The following is a 20,916-nucleotide window of genomic DNA, read 5'->3' on the forward strand; positions in this document are numbered from 1 at the left end:
TTGGCAGTCAGGCCGTCTGACTTCGCCTGCTCTCCCTGAAGGTGGCTGCTCCAGATGCTTTTAGAGGAAGGATAAAACCTCAGCAGTGGGTGACAGCACACCTGTGAGGAAAGTTTCTTTTTGCTTTCACCAGTAAGAGTCATCTTACACCGGGGAGTATTCAGGTTCTTATTCACTGAAGAGAAATACTCCCTGTACGGCGAGGGAGTAATATTCACACCTGAGATTTCACGTCTCCACAAAGCAGTTCTTGTGTAGCCAAGAATCAACCAGCACATGCAAGGTGAGTAACTTCTAACACTAGCTGTTAGGGAAACTAAATTCATGCTGAAACTATCCTTATGGTGTAAAACAGATAGCACATTAAAAGAGCACCTTGGTACTGAATGGACTCTCTCCCTCTCTGTGTTGAAAGTCTGCTGAATGAGTTGATGCTCTCCTTATAACTTGGGTGCCAGTGCAGCTGCAGGAGAAGGAGCTTATTCCATGGGTCATCAACATCTGCAGAGACATGTCTTTCTTTTTCCTCAGTGCAGGCTGCTTCAGATAAAACCCACAAGAGAAGGAGGCAGCTTGGTGTAACCAAAGGAAGGACTTCAATACACAATTGTTTTGGTAACTGATGAAGCATAACAGACAAGATGGGAGGATTTGCTTTGTGGGGGAGAAAACTCACACACCCCTTTACTTTTGAGATGGAGTCAGAAATTAACTCAGAGACTCTACTAATTCAGTACACAATGTTGACACTTGTTTTTTTTAAAGATCATTTTAGAGGGAAAAAAAAACCAAACCATGGCCTGAGGCCTGGCTCTGAATGTGCACAGCTTGGTTTGGAAACCTCCACTTAGGAAAACTGCCACATCACAAGTATCTCGGCACAAGATATACCAAAGGACAAAGAGACTGCACACGCTGTGGAAAAGATGAGGAATCTATAAAGTATGAGATGTTATCTTGTTAGCAGCATGGCCAAAGTATCCTAGCAGAAGCATTTTCCACACAGAGTCAGCACAGAGATGGAAACAGGCAAGATCTTCCGTCAGAAAAACAAGGCATGATCGTGATACAAGAATTGGCATTCCCAGTCCTAAGAGAAAGAAGCTTTCTAAGCCAGATCCATGACAGATACGATGAGACAGACCATGAAGGACCTCAGAGAAGAAGACTCTGGGGGTAGCATTTCACAAGAAGCATGGCCAAGAAGGGAGGATGCTAGTAGGGGGATAGAGAAATGGGTTATGGAGCAAATGAATTGGAGATTGAGGAAAGCAGCTTATGCAGCAACATTACCATTTGGTCCAAACAATGCAACTGGAGCTTTGCTAAGGACAACAGGGAGAAGGCTGATACTGCAGAGGTGATAAAGAAGCAGTTCATCTCTTTTTCTTTTCTGTTTTTTAAATACAGACAATTAAAAAAGGACAAAGCAACGAGACTTTAGAGCCAACGACACTCAATGCCAGCGATCACACCCTGGAAGCGAGGCACGCAACAGGAGTCACTCATTGACTTAAGACCACCACCACACAGCAGCTAACAGACAAACGACTTGGACTAGACCCATCAAAGACTGGGAACTCCACAAATCCTTACTGGCAGCTCAACAAACCAACTTCTAGCAATTCCTAAGTGAGACTTGATAAGGCTGACTAAATACTTGAAGCTGAGTACACAAATACACGAGCGGAGATTTCAGCGACACAAGGCTTTTCTTGACCACCAAAGCAAAACAAGCAAGGGAATAAAATCACATGGCAGACTCTGAAGAACACCCTGCCTCATATAAAATTAGGGCTATTTTTTTTTTCCACTTCATCTCACCATATAGAACCAGCACTCTACCATATGGAACCAGCACTCACCATCTAGAACCAGCACTCCACCATGTATGCAACCCGTGGTTACGAACTGCACTGACCTACAGAAAGCCCTGAGGGATTTTAATAGATGGACTTTTAATACACAGTACCAGGGGCATAAAAGAGGTGGAATTTATGTCTCTGTCTTCTTTATATGTAATAAAAATATTAGCATAAAAACATATATTAATATATATCATTAAATCCAGATAATTTGATATATAATTAAATATATATGTAATATATAAATACATATTTAATTATATATCTAAATAAAGCCATACAATAAATATATGTAAATATAGATAATAAAAATACCTAAAATATAGAACAAAATATTACAATAAAAATATTGCATTAAACACTTTACAATAAAATATTACAACAAAATGTGTATCATAAAAATATATGTAAGAAAAATATATGAAATAAAATATAATGAAAGAATCTATACTAAAATATGTATAATGGAATACTATATATATATATATTAAAATATATATATGTATACTAATATATATATATATACAAATATATATATACTAAAATATATATAATAAAAACATTAGAATTAAAAATGTCACAATAAAAATATGATACAGGCATGGCAGGCATGACTGCATCAGACCAGTCTGAATGAAAAGCAGAGAGCCCTGAGAGATTTTAATAGGTGGACTTTTAACACACTGTACCTGGGGCATAAAAGAGTTAGAATTTAAGCCACTTCTTTATATGCTATAAAAACATTAGAATAAAATATATGTAAAAGAAATGCATACACTAAAATGTTTAAAATAAAATATAATTATATATATGTTAAAATATATGAAACAAAATATAATAAACATATACTAATATATATAATGAATTTTATATACTAATATATATAATGAATAAATATAATGGAAACAGATATACTGATATAAAACATAATAAAACATAATAAACATATATACTAATATATATAAATAAAAACATAATAAACATATCTGTACTGAAATATATATAATGAAATATAATTATATATAAATATATATAATTATATATAATAATATATATAATATTATATATATTATAGAGAGAGAATTTATATATATATATAAAGATATATATAATTATATACATAAAAATATATGTAAATATATATAATTATAGATAAATATATAAATATATCTGTAAATAAATATATAAATGTAAATATATATTTATATATATATATATACACTAAAAATATAGATAATAAAAACATTACCATTAAAACAGCACCATAAAAATATGATTAAGACATGGCAGGCATGACTGCATCAGACCTGTCTGAATGAAAGGCAGAAAGCCCTGAGAGATTTTAATAGGTGGACTTTTAATACACAGTACCTGGGGCATAAAAAAAAAAATGAGTTAGCATTCATGGCACTGCCTTCTTTATATATAATTAAAAAAATTGCAATAAAAATATATGTATAATAAAAATGTACATTAAAATATGATAACAAAAATGTATACAAAACCATAGATAATAAAATACAATACAATATACATACACTAAAATATATATAATAAAATATAATAAATATATATATACTAAGATATATATATAAGGAAACATAATAAAAAAATCTATACTAAAAAGATACAGAATAAAAACATTACAATGAAAATATTACACTAAAAATACGATGCAGGCATGACCGCATCAGACCAGCCGGAATGAAATGCACCTTGGGAAAAAAGAAACAAACCAAGCTAAACCAAACCATTTTCAACAGAAACCAAGACAGAAGCAATCTGACTTGCTGAAAGTCATCCCAAAGCAAAAAAACCACCATGATCAAAGCACACAGTTGGTTGAAACCTGATGTCAGGTCAGCACTTGCATGATATTGCCACAGGCAGTGGTTCAGCTTCAGCAATGTGGCCACAACGTGCACAAGCCTTTGGAGACCACTACCAATAGGTTTAATCTTCATACCACTGGTTTTGGTAGACCTGAGTGCTGCCTCAGCAGTGAAGGCAGCAGAGTTTGGCCCCAGAACAGTTCTCACTCAAGGCTGTGGAAGCCAAACCCTTAGATTAACGATACTGTACAGATTGATCTGACATTTCTGAGCCTCTCAAAGCCCACAGACACATTGCCCACTCACAAGCGTTTGGAGACCACTACCAATAGGTTTAATCTTCATACCACTGGTTTTGGTAGACCTGAGTGCTGCCTCAGCAGTGAAGGCAGCAGAGTTTGGCCCCAGAACAGTTCTCACTCAAGGCTGTGGAAGCCAAACCCTTAGATTAATGATACTGTACAGATTGATCTGACATTTCTGAGCCTCTCAAAGCCCACAGACACATTGCCCACTGGCTGCGTTGCCATTTTTTATACCATTCAGTAAGAAAACCATCAATGAACCAACCATTCCTTTCAGATAGAACTGGCCAGTAGTGACAGTAGAGAGACCAGACTCCAGAAAAATAACCAGACAGAATAATCCTGGGTAAGATCCTTAAAAATTCTCTTTAATTGATGCCAAGTATGAACAGATGAACAAGTACAGAAGCAGGTAAAATTTTGCATAGATGAAAACTATGCATTTCAATAGTTCAAGAACTCATATATATATATATACATACATATATATATATATAAATAAAACATTAGAAGTTAAAAAAAAAAAGAAAATAAAAATAAATAAATGGTTTAAGTCAAACAATTTCACTACTGGAAGTCAAATGTGGCAATGAAGTACATACTTGACCCAAAAGTGTAAAGCCGGTTGTAAATGGTGGAAACAAAACACAGCTGTGTCGGCTCAAATGGTTTGTTGCCCTGATGGTGCACTTTTCTGTGGGAGATTATTGAGTTGAGATTGTTTCACACTGGAAATATTTGCTCCTTCACATCAGAGGTGTGTCTGAGAGGCCATTTACAGTTCTATTGACAGCTGTTTATTGATTCATTTCAAACCAGCATACTGCATCAAAAAACCCAACCCAAACCCAAACGGTTTACATGGAAAGGAAAAAGATTCATTTGAGCAGGTTGTAAGTTAGGGTTTGCTGAACTGAGTCATAAAGATACCCTTTTTTATCTTCTCTTTTTGACTTTTGCACAAAATAGGCATCTGATCCCAATTACATGGGTAGAAATGTCGCTGAAACAATAGCATGGCTCAAAGAGTGATGCACCTAAAGGAACCCAGTGCGATGTCTTCAATCTATTACAGAACCTAGAAATGGGAGATGACCTTTTGATCTTTCCCCTTATTTTCCCTTTTTTTTTTTTTTGTTAATGTAACTTGTATTGACATTTGCTGGAGCTTCTGAACAGGGGAAATATACAGAGTCACAGAGATATTGAGAGAGATTTCAGTTAAGAGCTGGGGTTTCAGTTTTGCTTCCTTGGAGGCTACGCTTTGACAGCATAAATGGTTGACCTCACTTGGTGGCCAAGTCCACCTGCACGGAGTAAACCACTGAGGGGAACACCTAGAAGTTTCATTTGTGCAAATATCAACGCTGACACCTTTAGGAATGCTTGATAAGCATTTCAGGAAGATAAATAAATAAATCAAACAAAATAAACTAAAATTCTCTACAGGTGATTAAGTAAAGCCAGAAAACATAAACAACAGCAACAACAACACAAAGAAAGAAACTCAGCCCAAAATTAGTTCAACCGAAACTGGAATGTAGGTCCCTTGGTCAAAGCATCTCAGAAAAGGAGCCTGTTTCAGACTTGGGATGGGCAGGTCTGGAACAAACTTCCCCATTTCCTCCAGCTCTGTGGCCATGGAGGGTAAATCACAGGCTGGGGCTGGTTCCTGCGAGTCTGAAATGAATGTGACTATCTATCAGTAGCTTTGGGCTGCTGGAAGCCTTACAGGATCAAACCACTCCTGCAGTACCATTACACTTTAGGATACTATATATCCTTTGCAGCCATCCTTTCTTAAAGTCGCAGCCTAAACTGTCACAACCTCCTCTTCATGTGGGGGGATGTGGGAGGTTTGAAATTTGCCCCCCCCCCACCTCCCCAACATAAACTTTGCCAGACCATCCCAGGTGGAGGCAAATGGAACCTCTGTAAACACAGTTCTCAAGCTAATATTTGGAATGGAAAACATTCTCCCCGTGTGTATGCAGAAGCTCTTACTCTAAAGCACAACTCTCCACCTTTTCCTAGTAACTTTCAGATGTTCCTTGCCCGAGTGTTTTGTTTTCTTTAGGTTTAGACACATGGCGTGGAAGAACCTGCCCTGTCCAAGTGTCAGCTGTGGAAAAGCGAAACTCACTTTTTTCATACTTACAAACAAGCAGTCGTGGGGTTGGGATTGGCTTTTTTTAGGTCACACTTGGGCTTCAGCTCTCTTAATAATAGAAACAACCTTTCTGCAGTCCTGCCCAATGAAAACAATTGCCCCTCAGCAAAAAAAAATCAGAAGAAGTGTAAAAGATTGGCAATAAAAGTTGCCACTGCTCCAGTTGTTGGCTTGGGCCAGTGCAGCCTCTAAGGGACGCCACAGATGATTTGCTAAGAAGGGTCTGGTCACTGCCATCTATACCTGAGCGAACATCAGTGCTGAAAACAAGAGGACTTTTAAAGCTGTATGAGGGAGGGTTGTTTTTTGACCCTGTCTCTAGTGCTTCATACTGTCTTTCAAGGGCTTGTCCACGTGCTCAAACAGTGCATCGGGTCGAGCACGTGCACAGAGGCTTTGCAACTTGGAAATTACTTTCCTTGGGCTGTGAGCCATTTGTGTGACTTCCCAGAAGGCAGCGGGTTTGACTCTCCTCTCACCTACAAAAAGGTGTAAACCAGGAACAAAGGGAGGAAATCACTAGGATTGTTATCAGGGACAACAGTTAGCCCTCAGTAAGCCAGTGTGTGAATTTCCAGCACTCACGTCCTAAGAGTTTGGTAGCACGGTGGCCACACTCTGCCCAGCCACCATCCCTCCCCCAACCTCTCCCTGCAAAGCAGTGTCAGTTCCATTACATTTAATGATTACTAAAGGCTTTTCTGTCTGAATGAACTTGTGAGGCAGATGAGGTAAACTGCATTAAGCCCCATTGTGTTCAGAATTAAAGCAGCCTTAATTCAATTCAGCTTTACTTTCCTTCCAAAATGGAAAAAAAGAAGGGGGAAAAAAGGCAAAAGAATGACTCCAAATCAGATTAAGGTTGCTTTTATACTGCAACAGAATGTCCATGCTGGGCTTTAAAACAGTTTAACAAATCTACTTTAAATGCACACCTTTCATTAATTCGGCTTAGCTTGCTTTCCTGAAGTCGCCCCTGCCACCACCACCAGTGGAGATCAGACTTAAGAAGACTCCATGCAGGGAATCTGCATGGGTTTGCTAGGATGCTGTGAACTCACAGCCTGGCTTACTGCAGCACACTAACTTTCTCGTGTCAAAAGCCGGGGGGGGGGGGGGGGGGGGGGGGGGGAGGGGGGGGAGGGGAATGGGTGTAAAAAGAAAAGGGAAAACAAACAAACAAAAAAGTAAATCCCATTCATTGTCTCTCTTGGAGCTGCCACGCAGAGGATTTCAGCTCCTGGTGATGTGGCAGCAACCTCTCAGCTCTGTGAAGGAAGGAAGGGTGCACAGAGCCTTTCGTCGTCACTCTCCGTCTTGCTCCTTTGCCTGTTCCCTAGTGCTGTATGGTATGGTAGGACCAGATGGGGGATTTTGGCAGCAATACCAGCCTTTGGGATTCCTGCCCACTGCCTCCTCACTTCATTCCTCTCTCTGCACTGCAATGCACTGCTGCCTTCCTCACTGCAATAAGTTCCCACATCCTCTTCACAGGGCGGATGAAGGAAAAGCTTTATGGGAGGCTCCAAGAAGCAGAAAAGCACAGAGCAGTGGCTGGTAAAGGAGACCTGAGGGGCTGGAATAGCTCTTTATGCTGGAACTGCCTTGACTCATCAAACTACAGCCCAACTAACACTGACACATCTGATAGTTTCTCTGTCCAGCAAAACATGGGGACTGCCTCTGGGAAGTCCCTACCACATGAATGAAGGTCTGTTGACTTTCACAGATGCACTAAATTGGCCATCAGCTCATTTCCAGTCCTCTTCCACTGACATTAACAACCCCACAGAGCTCATGTGTAGCTAAAAGAAACATGTGCCAAAAGAGGGAGAAAAAGGGAAAAGAGGGGAAAGGGGGAATGGGGAGAGGGAAAGGGAAAGGGAAAGGGAAAGGGAAAGGGAAAGGGAAAGGGAAAGGGAAAGGGAAAGGGAAAGGGAAAGGGAAAGGGAAAGGGAAAGGGAAAGGGAAAGGGAAAGGGAAAGGGAAAGGGAAAGGGAAAGGGAAAGGGAAAGGGAAAGGGAAAGGGAAAGGATGCTCACTCTTAAGAACTGGCAGTTTGTTAAGTGCACCTTCAGGCCTACAAAGACATTTCAGCACTCCTCTGTAAAGGGTGTAAGAGCCTCTTCTTTTTCCTGTTGTTATTGGTTTTGTGTCAGATGTGTCAAAAATGCATGCCTATGCTACCTGAGGTTAAATTCCTGTACTCCACATGTATCGAGATCCTTTGCAGTGAACTATATATGGACAATGCAACATTCAGGCTCCCCAAATCATCCTGAGTCCTAATGATCCATCCCAGTCTCCTGACAAAGAGCTGCTGCATGAAGCATTTTTCTCTTCACATATGAGTTTCTCTTCACATAATCACATATGATTATCATTCCACTCATGAAGCTAAGGTGTGGATACCCAGCTGTGGCAGAATTTAAGTTACCAAAGTGAGACCTCATCTCCCAGATGCTACTTTCTGATCATCAATTCCACAGCACTGAACTGATTATTGCTGTTTAGTTGAGTCAGTTGGTTGCTTTATAAGCTGAGTGCAACATTCAAGTCCATTTAGACAGGAGAAGTCCTACCCTAAAATTCAAGAGTCTGGGAAGATTAAGGACCACCAGAATTTAATGGGGTGAGAGGTATACAAGGGGCAGGGGAGCGAGCAGAGGACAGGAAGTTTTACACCTACCTAGAGGATATAATGCCCTGTTTGAGCTGATGCTTTGCATTTCTTGTGGGGGCTGAGAGTTCTCTCAGATCTTGATTACTTTCTCAGCAGTAAGAGTCACAGAAGCCACACAATGAGAAATGAAGTCAAGTCTTTCTGGAAACCTGGCAAGTCAGGCTTGTGCGTAGCTGCAGAGTTAGGGTCAGGGTTTAACTCTAAGTGCCTTGATTTTTATAGATATATGTGTGTGTGTATGTGTATGTGTGCCTGCATAGGTGTGATGCACACATGTGCAGGCACACACACACACACACATATATATATATACATTTATACACATATATTCATATACGAGAAAGATGGGGAAGAAAGGATCTGTACAGTGTGGAAGAAGTGTTCGACCGCAGTTGGCCACAGGCTAAGTGCAGAATGAAGATCCTCGACTTTTCCCATTTGAAAACAAAAAATTACATCTTAGTGCCTACATTAGTTCAGAACAAAAGTTGCTATGTTCCAGGACCTAGCAGGCAAGGCTGGCGTATTGCAGAAGATACCTCCTCCTAGTGTCATTGCTTCCTTCACCGGGTAGCGGTGAGTGTAGAGTAAGGTTCAGGACCAGGGAAAAAGAAAGAAATAATATAGCTCAAAGGATCTGTGATGGGATTTAAGATCTGACAGACTGATGAAAGGGAAGGGAGGAGGCAGGGATGGGAGAGCACTGGAAAGCCTCTCCCACATACCTGCTAAAGAATCCAAGGGAAGAAAAGTATGGCCCTACAGTCTGGTTGCCTGACCGGGCAATACCGCAGTTCATGCTGATCCCTACTCTTTCCTCCTACATCCTGCCAGGTCAGGACAGGCTGTCAAAAAGTCGTCTCACAGGGAAAGGATGGGCAAGTGCAACGATGGCAGTGATGTCTCTATAAACAATCCAGGGAAACTTGGAAGTCTTGCATAAGCACAACTAGGGGTGATTTGGCAGAAGCAAATCCTGAGCCCAGGCAGCACAGGACTGGCTGTGGAAGGAAGGTATCCCACGGGTGCTGGTAGTCTCTGCCCACCTCTTCTGCATGCCCCTCACTCACCCTTGCTCCTTGCTCTCTTTCCCTGCCCCCTTTCTGCGCTGTGCCAAGAGGCAGCACAGAACACCCCTACCAACAGACACTGCTGTCTTGCCCTTTTCCTTTGCTCTCTCCGACCAGCTCAGTTCCTGGAGGCACTTTCAGCAAGTTTAGGGATGTAAGATAAAGGCACTGCACAACTCTCTAACCTGATCTGTTGAGTCTCTTCAGTGAGTTTTAGGGGAATATCATTAAAAAGAGGAAAGAAAGAAGAAGAAGAAAATAAACCTCACAACTAATGACTGCAAAAGAAACCAGCTGCTGCCATTTGGATGCATATTGGTAGATTAAGTTTCATTTACATTCTGAGAATGCACCAAAAAGCATGCATCTGCACCTTTCATCTATAAAGGTCACTAGGTTTTAGGTGTTGCTATACATAACCTGACTTCTTAATGTTCCGTAGAACTTTCCCTTTAAGGGATGGGGTATGTTCCTTTCCCAGAATGCCTGGACAACAACAACAAAAAATATAGAAGCCACCACAGTTTCCCTGAGCAATGCAGGGAAACAATCAGGGTTTTTTTTTTTCTTCTCTGATCAGTTCAATCAGGCCCTTGAATCTGCCAAGCACTTTTTAAAAGGTTCTTTTTAATGTGTGTTTTGTATTTATTGTTTATCAGTATTATCGTTAGTAGTAGTAGTAGTAGTATTGAATTTCATGCACTAATTAATTCAAGTTACACCTTAATCAAATAGCCCCCCCCCCCCCTTAATGCTGAGTATTTGAACATGCTTTGAGCTCCCTCCCCCCACCCCCCACCCCCCCAAAAAAAAAGAGTTATTGTTCCCGTGTTTGTTTTTCGGCTAACATTACGCACTTAAATACAGTACTTCAAAAGGTTGGAGTGAATTAAGGAGTGCACTTCTGGTGAATGCAAATCAAACAGAAAGGAGGAGGGGGGGGCGGGAAAAGGGAAAATAAAAGAAAAATTAACTAAAAAAAAATAAAATCAAAGAGAGAGAGAGAGAGAGGTAAAGGACCTATGTTCAGAAGATTCAGTTCAAACGAAAGCTTATCTGCTAGTTGGCTGAGGTAACGCTTCAGGCATGCGACTATAAAATAAGTAGTATCAAATTGAAACATGCTGATATTTAAACTCCATTGTGCTATCTTGCAACAGAGGGGCTTCAGAGGGTTGGGGTTTTTGTTTGTATCCAGTTCTGGACAGGGACAAAAAGAAATCAAAGACAAACAAACAAACAAGAAATACCCCCAAAGTAAAACTGTGTTTGAATCATCTGCAGGTAAAAAGAGCTTAGCGGCGCTGCAGATGTTTTGTCTTCGGTAGTGTGTGGGGGTGGTGGTGTGTGGTGTTTGCTGTTTTCTTGCTGGATTAGGTCTTCTATGGAGAGCAAAAGAGAGCAGGCTGAAGTATGTTTGTCAGAATAAGGTGCTGTGTGGAGCTGGAGGTTGGAAGTATGGAATCTTTCCCATTTGGGGGGGTGGGGGGGGGTGGGGGGGGGGGTGGTGGAAGGGAAATTTGCACTCCTTCGTCAAAACCACCGGCAGAGGTTTGCTGCAGGTTTTTGCTAATCCCTTTGTTGTTATTATTATTAAAACAATAATAATAATAATTATTATTATTATTATTAAAACTGTGCACTTTTGCAGAGTACTTTTTTAACTGGAATCCATGCATATGCTTTTTAGCTCTAGAAACTGTCTTTGTTTAGTTTAAGTTGACTTCATATCCCCCCCCCCCCAAAAAAAAAAAACCCAACACCAAAACAACCAAAGAAAGAAAACGAAATGAATGAAAGAAAAAGGGACATAGGGGAGGAAAAAGTTTAGGCCTTAGAATCATAGAGCTTAAAACTGAACTAGTTGTCATTGGTCAGGTGGCAAATGCCTCTTAAAACAGAAATAAACAAAACAACAACAACAAAAATAATAATAATAATCAGATTATCTTTCATGGATCCTGGAAGCTTCTTTATCACCGAGCCAAGAATCAATCAATCAATCAATCAATAAGGTTGCAATGCAACAATGCATTTAGGAGGTGACTTAAAAGCATTCAGAGGCTATCAGTAAAGCATCTACAAAGTGTGACGGTGTCACTAAAGGTCTTCAAGCTGTGAGTGGGGATTTTGGTTGGTGTTTTGTTTGTTTCTCTCTCTCTCTTTTTTTGTTTTCCTTTCTTTCCTGTGTGGTGTTTGTTTGTTTGTTTGCTTACACATCAGTCAGCAGCTTGCTTTTATTAACGCAGTTTTGGTTGGCTACAGTGCAGTTGCCAGTTCTGAGATTAGCCTCTCTAAAATTGTCTATGCTATTATTCATATCCTCTTCGATCTCCATGTACTCAGATTTGCTGATTGTGGAGGAGCTGCGGCGACTGAGATCACTGTCAGATGCTAAATTGGGGGAGCTAACGTGAAGCAACTGAGCCTGCTCTTCCCCTTCTGTTTCTCGGTGGTAGAAGTAGTTGAAGTTGGACACGATGACAGGTACAGGCAGGGCAATTGTCAGCACACCAGCGATGGCACACAAGGAGCCTACGATTTTGCCTCCAATTGTCACAGGGTACATGTCACCATAGCCCACAGTGGTCATGGATACCACCGCCCACCAGAAAGCATCGGGGATACTTGTGAAATGAGACTCAGGTTCTTCAGCCTCAGCAAAGTACACCGCGCTCGAGAACAAGATCACCCCAATGAAGAGGAAGAAGATTAATAACCCTAGCTCTCTCATACTGGCTTTCAGGGTCTGTCCCAAAATCTGGAGGCCCTTAGAGTGCCGGGAGAGTTTGAAGATTCGAAAGACTCTTACCAGTCTGATGACTCTCAGGATGGCCAAGGAGGTGGCCTGCTCTCCTTTCTGAGTCCCCTCCCGCTCAGCCATCTCGGTGCCCAGAGTGATGAAGTAAGGGATGATGGCCACAATGTCAATGAAGTTCATTATATTCTTGAAAAAGTCGGTCTTGCTGGGGCAAGCAAAGAAGCGCACCACCAGCTCGAAGGAGAACCAGATGATGCACAGGGTCTCCACGACAAAGAAGGGGTCTGTGAAAATGTTGGACTTGTAGACCTGGGTGGTGTTGTCAGTGCGATGCACCGTGTACTCCTTGTCCTCCTTCAGCTCGGGCAATGTCTCTAGGCAGAAGATCACGATGGAGATGAGGATCACCATGACGGAGACTATTGCAATGACCCTTGCAGGCCCAGAGCTTTCTGGGTACTCAAAGAGGAGCCACACTTGGCGCTGGTACTCCCCCTCTGGCAAGGGTCTCTCCTCATCTTTGATGAATCCTTCATCTTCCCGGAACTTCTCCATCGCCTCCTCACCCAGCTCATAAAATTTGATCTCCTCAGAGAACATGTCCAGGGGCACATTGACCGGCCGGCGGAGCCGCCCCCCGGACTGGTAGTAGTAGAGGATGGCATCAAAGCTGGGCCGGTTGCGGTCAAAGAAGTACTCGTTGCGCAAGGGGTCAAAGTACCTCATGCGCTTCTTGGGGTTGCCCAGCAGAGTGTTGGGGAACTGGGCTAAGGTCTTCAGCTGTGTCTCGAAGCGCAGTCCGGCAATGTTTATCACTACGCGCTCACAGCATTCGTGGTCATCGTGGGCAGCGGGCTGGTAGCTATCCTGGGGGTGGCCAGGTAGCGCGGAAGTCTCATCCATGTTCTCTCCAGCCATCACGGTCATGGTGGCACACAGGAAAGGGGGATCCAGGGACAGGAGAGAAGTGGGGCAGAGGGGCTGAAGAGGGGGGAAGGAGAGATGGAGGAGAGCAGGGAGCCCCAGGGCAGTTCAGGGAGGGGGTGAGGGGAGGAGTGGGGAGGCTCAGAGACTGCAGGGAGGGATGATGACTCGGGATGGAGCTTGAGGAAGGGATGGACGAGGAGCCTAAAGGATGGAACTATTCAAAAGGGGAAAGGAGAGGGGGGATGAAGGGAGAGGCATCGGGGATGATGGGAGGGTGAAGAAAGAGGGAAGAAGTACCTTTAGGGGGGGAAAAGGGCAGGTAAGGTGAGGGGTCCTGTCCCCCAAAGCCGGGAGGCTGAAGGTCTATGAAGTGCAGCCCTAGGCTGGGGTCTCCTCCCCAGCCGTCTCCTTTTGCCTTTAACTCGATCCGTCCGCTTTTCTCGCCGACTCGAGCATCGCAGCAGCTGCTGTCACGAAGTTACCACGCACACACACGCACATGCACACACACACACATACATACACACAAATAAATAAATAAACAAACAAATAAATCGATCAATCAATCACGGAGCGGCTGAGAGGCGCGAGTCCTCGCAATGCCAACTCAGCAAAATTTCCATCGTCTGCCCTCCCCAACCCCCGCCACAGCCCCGCTCCTCTCCTTGTGCGCTGGGGAGAGAGGAATGGAGAGAACTCCGCTTTGGAAGGCATAAAGCTCATTTGCAGGATGGAGGCTGCCAGGGAGGAAAGAAACATCATAAACCAGCCCCCAAACCCGACCACACACACACTCGCTCGCTCGCTCACTCAATCAGGCGCAGTGGATTGGTTTTCACACCAGCAAGAACATCCCGCTCTGCCCACTACAGCACCACATGCAGAGCCCTACGCGTTCCCACACATCCCTCCAAGGCAAAGAAGGGACCCTGAAGCGCCCTGAGCGCATCGGGAGGGCTTCCCAAGCAACTTCAGTGGGGTCACCTCCTTGCGAGAAGTCTCCTGACCGCCACACTCCCCACTTCACAAACGGTGGAGACTAAAGTGAACGCTGACAACTTCATCGCACCGATTGGGGAGGGGGGACTTAGGGGAGGGGGAGCAAAGCTTCTCCTCTCTTGCTCTGCAACCGCTAAACACAACTAAGAGAGAGAGACGAGGGCAGTGAGCTCGACATGACAGACCCAACGTGCCCAAAATCGAATCGAGGAGCGCGGGGGGGAAGAAAGGGCTTTTTCCTTACCTGCTCCGAGTGAGATGCGCCGGTTAGGAGTAGGAGCCAGTGCCGGAATGCGTCAAGTCGCCTTGCAGCAGCATCCAAAAAAACCCAAACCAAAACAAAAACCGCAGTGGCAAACTCAACCCTCCTCCTCCTCCTCTCCTCCTCTTGCGCCCCTCTTAATAACAACAGCGATCGCTTTACAGGGCTGCCTGCGAGGCACTGAAATATTCATACACTGTCTTAGGCTGCACCAAGGGCGAGTGGGTTTAATTAGTTTCTGCCGAGAACCGCAGTGGGGGGGTTGGGGGGGTGGGGGGGAGGTGGCGGGAGGGGTTGTGGCGGCGGTGGGAAAGAGTGCAAAGTACCTTTTCCGAAAGGCTTGAGTTAGGAAATGAAATCAAGGAGTCCGAGATAGCTGCTGGCTCTCTTGCTCTCTTCCCTTAAGACAGCTGGAAAAGGAGTCGGGCGCTGGGCAGCGGCGGCTGGGAAGAGCCGCAGTCCTGCAGCCGCATCCCCGGAGTCGGTCTTGGCTCGTCCCGGCAGCAGCAGCAGCAGCAGGAGGCAGGAGTTCTGGACGCGTGTGGTAGGAGCGAGAGGGCTGCTGAATGCATAAGCCGCAAGGAGCAAACTCGAGCCATTTCTTGATGCTGCAGTATCAGCAGAAACCTGAGAGCTGTTTGGTGCAGCTCCGGGAGCGGGGAGCGGGGGGGGGGCGGGGGGGAGGACGGGACCAGAGGGAGGAGGGGAAGGAGGCAGGTTGCCCCCAGGGCCGGCCGCCCCCGCGGGCCCCGCCGCCGCCGCGGCAAGCTGCTCGCCGCGCCCCCCGACGCAATGCAGGCAGCAGCTCCGGCCCGCCGGCACCTGCCGCCGCGGGACACCGCGCTCGCCCCAGCCCGCAGCGGAGCTTGCGGAGAGCGACTGGGGTGTCCCAAGGGGGAGCGGGGTGCGCAAAGCTGCCCGGGCAGGTGCGCGGAGCGTCCGCCCGCCCCCAGCCCGCCGCGCCGCCGCGCAGAGGAGCAGCGGGAACCCCGGCGGTCGCTTTTCCCTGCCCGAGCCCACACACCCCGTTCCCGCGGCACCTGCAGGGGAGGCGGACGGGGCGGTGCGGAGCTTTACACATCCCGCACGGAGAGCCATGCTGAAGCCGAGGAGGCTGTTCCCGCAGTGCCCCAAGGCCCCCTGGTGCGGGTCTAGTCCGGACCGGGGTCCTGGTTCTGCTGCCGGCCCCCCTGATGCCTTACTCTCGACAGCGGACGGGGGCTGCGCCGCCGGAGCCTCTTGGGCATAGTTGAGGAGGCTGGGATGCCGAGCGGCGCGGCTGAAATTGGGAAGGAAGAGTTAATCGGCAGGCAGCGTTATTTCAGAGAGAAACTGCCCTTTTGCGATGCTTTATCCCACGGAATTTATTTAATTGATGAATCACATAACTTCGAGATGGAGAAGACCCATTATGTCATCAGCCTCCCCTCCCCTGCCGGTGCAGGATTGTTCCCTACAGGATATGATCGTGTGCATTACATAAAAGCCCGCTGCTCACTTTGTCAAAGCAGGAGAGGTGATCAAATACAACCTGGGCCAGTGTAATTTGAAGCATTCCAGAGATAAGTAACACCAAGCCTATGTTTAACAGACCTGGTCTCATTAGCTTTCCACTGCATAATGCATTATCTTCACTTAAGATCACCACCTTGGCAGTCCAAAAATACTTAACCACCTGACCTCAGGGATGGTTTCTCTCTCGTCTTGCCTTCCTCTTACTTATCCTCATGTCTTGTGGGAGCAGGATCCTCCTCATGATGATATGATTGGGGTGGGTTTTTTTTTCTGGAGTACAAACCCTTCTAAGATCCTCTAGCCCCTAGCTGTGCTGTAATCACAGTCACTTTCCATGCTGCATTCACCAGCCTTGGTGGAAACAAAAGTGCAAGGAAAAACATTCTCTGTCCAGTCTAGTGTTGGGCTTTGGGGTGGTTTTGATTTGGTTGGTTGAGGTTTTTGTTTGTTTTTTTTTTTTTTTTGATGGTGGCTTTTCTGTTTCTCTGTGGGCTTTGGGCTTTGTTGTGTTGGTTTTGTTTGTTTGTTTGCTTGGTTTTGTCTTGTGAGTATCACAGAGAAACGTAGAATCAACCAGGTTGGAAAAGACCTCAGAGATCATCAAGGCCAACCTGTCACCCAACACCTCATGACTACTAAACCATGGCACCAAGTGTCACATCCAATCCCCTCTTGAACACCTCCAGGGATGGTGGACTCCACCACCTCCCTGGGCAGCACATCCCAATGACAAACAACTCTCTCTGGGAAGAACTTTCTCCTCATCTTGAGCCTAAAGTTCCCCTGGCACAGCTTGAAACTGTGTCCTCTTGTTCTGGTGCTGGGTGCCTGGGAGAAGAGACCAACCCCCACCTGGCTGCAATCTCCCTTCAGGGAGTTGTAGAGAGCAAGAAGGTCTCCCCTGAGCCTTTTCTTCTCCAGGCTAAGCAACCCCAGCTCCCTCAGCCTCTCCTCAGAGGGATGTGCTCCAGACCTCTCCCCAGCCTCATTGCCCTTCTCTGGACACCTTCAAGAGTCTCAATGCCCTTCTTGAACTGAGAGGCCCAGAACTGGACACAGGACTCAAAGTGTGGCCTAACCAGTGCTGAGCACAGGGCAGAATGGCTTCCCTGCTCCTGCTGGCCACACTATTCCTGGTCCAGGCCAGGATGCCATTGGGCCCTTCTTGGCCACCTGGGCACATGTGCTGAAATTTTTGTGAGAAACTTAGGGTGGGCAAGAGAAAAGTTGATTTTTTCTTTCCTTTTTTTTACCACCTAGTGGTTAGAAACAAGAGAGAATCTTCTTCTAGTGAAAATCACAATCACTATTTTTTTCTGACACTTTCAGTAGCTCAGCAGCAGCACCCCTAGACCACATACTGACTACCCCCACCCCTCCAAAAATAATAGAAAGAAGAAAAGACCAAACCAAACAAAAAAAATCCACACCACCCTCAGTCCCACTAAACTGATCAGGCTGGTGTTCACCCTTCCATAAACTCAGCTCTAGCCTTTGACTCAACATCCTCTTTATGGCAGTGGAATGCCATGCTGCACACGTGCTGACTGCAAGGCATTTGGAGAGCTCTGCCTTCAGTGTGCTTGGAACTGCCTGGCAGAAATAGCTCTGTGAGGTAGCTCTCACCCGCCTCTGGTGCAGGGTTATATCCCCCTGTACTGGCTCAAAGACAAAATAGGTATTCTCCAGGAGTGTGGGGGGAAAGGCAGATCTGACAAGCAGAGACCTGAGCTCAAGGTGGTGTTCTGCCCTTGCTCTCCTGCCTGATCTGAGGCAAGTCTGTAGGGTTTGCTTTTATAGGTGAAAAACAGTGCTAAAGAGTGCTTCCTTTGCCTGTCATGACAGCTTAGGGTGTTTGCTCCTGTGGGCTGTCTTAGCATGGCAGCAGCTAAATCCTCACTGGAAGCTGTGAGTACATCAAGTAGCAGAGGCAGGAGGAAGAGGAAAAGGGGAAAAGGGGAAAAGGAAAAGAGGAGGCAAGGGGAAGGGCAAAGGGGAAGGGAAGGATAAAAGGGTAGGGATAAGGAAGAGGGGTGGGGAAAGGGAGAGGGGAAAGGGAATAGGAAAAGGGAAGGGGAAAGGGAAATGGGAAGGGGAAATGGGAAGGGAGAAAGGGGTAAGGAGTAAGGGGCTAAGGGGAAGGGGACAGAGGGAAGGGGGAAGGGGGAGGGGGAGAGGGAGAGGTTCGGAGAGGTTCAGAGAGGTTTGGAGAGGTCAGAAAGTTTCAGAGAGAAGAGACAAAAAGAAAAGACAAGAGAAAAGATAAATTAAAAAAAATAAAATTAAAGAAAAGAAAAAAAAAGAAAGAAAATAAAGAAAATGAAAAGAAAAGAGAAAATGAAAGGAAAGGAAAAGGAAAGGAAAAAGAGACAAGAAAAAATGAAAAGAAGCAAAGAAAACCACAAGACACATTAGAGGGTAGTGAAAGGACAGACTGGGATTTTGCTGCCCCCCTCCTCATTCTGAATAGCTTTGGATGCTGTGGTTTCTCAGTCCAATCTAACTCACATTAGTGATAAGCAATCATGCAGAAAGTGGCTGTCTCTCTAAGAAAAGTGGTCTATTAGCCATAGGGTCACTGAAAACCTTGTTAAGGTGCATAGACTAATGAGCAGTAAAACTAGGTCTGCAAAAAGGTCAGATGTTACACATAATGGTGCTAAGCAGCTTGAATTAGAAGTTGAGGAAGGGAAAGAGGCTTCAACTTGCTGCCAAACTGGAAGTCAGGATGAATGAAAAGTAAAGAAAAGGAAATGAAAGGGAAGTGGAAGGAAAGGGAAAAAAAGAGAAGGGAAAAGGGAAGGGAAGGGAATAAGGGAAGGGAAAAGGGAAGGAAAGGGAAGAGGGAAGGGAAGAGGGAAGGGAAGGGAAGAGGGAAGGGAAGACGGGAAGGGAAGGGAAGGGAAGAAGGGAAGGGAAGGGAAGAGGGAAGGGAAGGAAGAGGAAGGGAAGGGAAGGAAGGAAGGGAAGGGAAGGGAAGGGAAGGGAAGGGAAGGGAAGGGAAGGGAAGGGAAGGAGAAGGGAAGGGAAGGGAAGAGGAAGGGAAGGGAAGAGGAAGGGAAAGGGAAGGGAAGGGGAAGGGAAGGAAGGGGAAGTGAAGGGAAGGGAAGAGATGGGAAGGGAAGGGAAGGGAAGTGAAGGGAAGGGAAAGGGAAGGGAAAGGGAAGAGGAAGAGAAGGGAAGGGAAGGGAAGGGAAGAGAAGAGAAGAGAAGAGAAGAGAAGAGAAGAGAAGAGAAGAGAAGAGAAGAGAAGAGCAAGAGAAGAGAAGAGAAGAGAAGGAGAAGAGAAGAGAAGAGAAGAGAAGAGAAGAGAAGAGAAGAGAAGAGAAGAGAGAGAAGAGAAGAGAAGAGAGGAAGAGAAAAGAGAAGAGAAAGAAAAGAAAAGAAAAGAAAAGAAAAGAAAAGAAAAGAAAAGAAAAGAAAAGAAAAGAAAAGAAAAAAGAAAGAAAAAGAAAAGAAAAGAAAAGAAAAGAAAAGAAAAGAAAAGAAAAGAAAAGAAAGAAAGGAAAGGAAAAGAAAAGAAAAGAAAGGAAAGGAAAAGAAAAGAAAAGGAAAAGAAAAGAAAAGAAAAGAAAGGAAAGGAAAAGAAAAGAAAAGAAAAGAAAAAGAAAAGAAAAGAAAAGAAAAGAAAAGAAAAGAAAAGAAAAGAAAAGAAAAGAAAAGAAAAGAAAAAAAGAAAAGAAAAGAAAAGAAAAGAAAAGAAAAGAAAAAGAAAAGAAAAGAAAAGAAAAGAAAAGAAACTAAGAAAAGGAAAAAAAAAAGAAAAGAGTGAAAACGAAAGAGAAAAAAAAAGAAAATAGAAAAACAAAGAAAAAAATTAAAAATAAAAGAAAAAAAAAAAGAAAATAAAAAAGTGAAGGGAAAAGGAAACGGAAAGGGAAAGGGATGGGGAAAGGGGAAAGGGAAAAGGAAAGGGAGAGGGAGAGGGAGAGGGAGAGGGAGAGGGAGAGGGAGAGGGAGAGGGAGAGGGAGAGGGAGAGGGAAAGGGAAAGGGAAAGGAAAGGGAAAGGGAAAGGGAAAGGGAAGGGAAAGGGAAAGGGAAAGGGAAAGGGAAAGGGGTTCATTCTTATCCTTTGTGTGGCAGGAAAGTGGCCACCAGCTGTTGAACTGATAATTCCCCCTCCCTCCCCCAAGATGCAAACTGAGGATTTCTGTACAGGAACAAAAGTTTTCATAGCAAAAGTCCAAATTGCAAACAATGAAGACCCCCAGCTTTGTGTAGTGGTAGGGCCTGGTGGTACGATGTGAATCATGTTGTCCCCACTCAACAGCTCTTTGTTATGAGAAACACTTCAGAGAATCATAGAATGGTATGGGCCTGGAAGGGACCTCCAAAGGTCATCTAGTCCAACCCTACTGCAGTAAGCAGGGACACCCTTAATTTCCCTCAAATCACCCCCAAGAGGAAATGATGAGGCTTCTAGAGCTCATCTGGATAAAAATGTCACTATCCATGAAGCCAAAGCTGGCAGCAGTGTGTTCCCTCTCTCATCTCACGGCTGCTTCCCTCCCCCTTCATCTCACATC

At 44.7% G+C, this 20,916-nt stretch overlaps 1 protein-coding gene across 2 annotated transcripts; it reads right to left on the reverse strand.

Moving 5' to 3' along the window:
• Window positions 1-11,662: 11,662 nt before the first annotated feature.
• Window positions 11,663-15,362, reverse strand: LOC137452476 (potassium voltage-gated channel subfamily A member 1). 2 transcript variants are annotated; one of them, XM_068160912.1, is made up of 2 exons: window positions 14,857-15,362; window positions 11,663-14,077 (listed from the first exon to the last, which is right to left on the reverse strand). In XM_068160912.1, the coding sequence occupies exon 2, from the start codon at window positions 13,611-13,613 to the stop codon at window positions 12,138-12,140; it is 1,476 nt and encodes a 491-aa protein (XP_068017013.1). In that variant the 5' UTR covers window positions 13,614-14,077; window positions 14,857-15,362; the 3' UTR covers window positions 11,663-12,137. The 2 variants fall into 2 exon arrangements, with proteins under 2 accessions (XP_068017013.1, XP_068017014.1); XM_068160913.1 differs by having other exon boundaries at window positions 11,663-14,080.
• Window positions 15,363-20,916: the final 5,554 nt, after the last annotated feature.

Source organism: Melanerpes formicivorus, unplaced genomic scaffold (genome assembly GCF_026170545.1).
Source record: "Melanerpes formicivorus ecotype bairdi unplaced genomic scaffold, bMelFor1.0.p_v2 SCAF_54, whole genome shotgun sequence".
In the NCBI taxonomy this organism is placed as follows: Eukaryota; Metazoa; Chordata; class Aves; order Piciformes; family Picidae; genus Melanerpes; species Melanerpes formicivorus.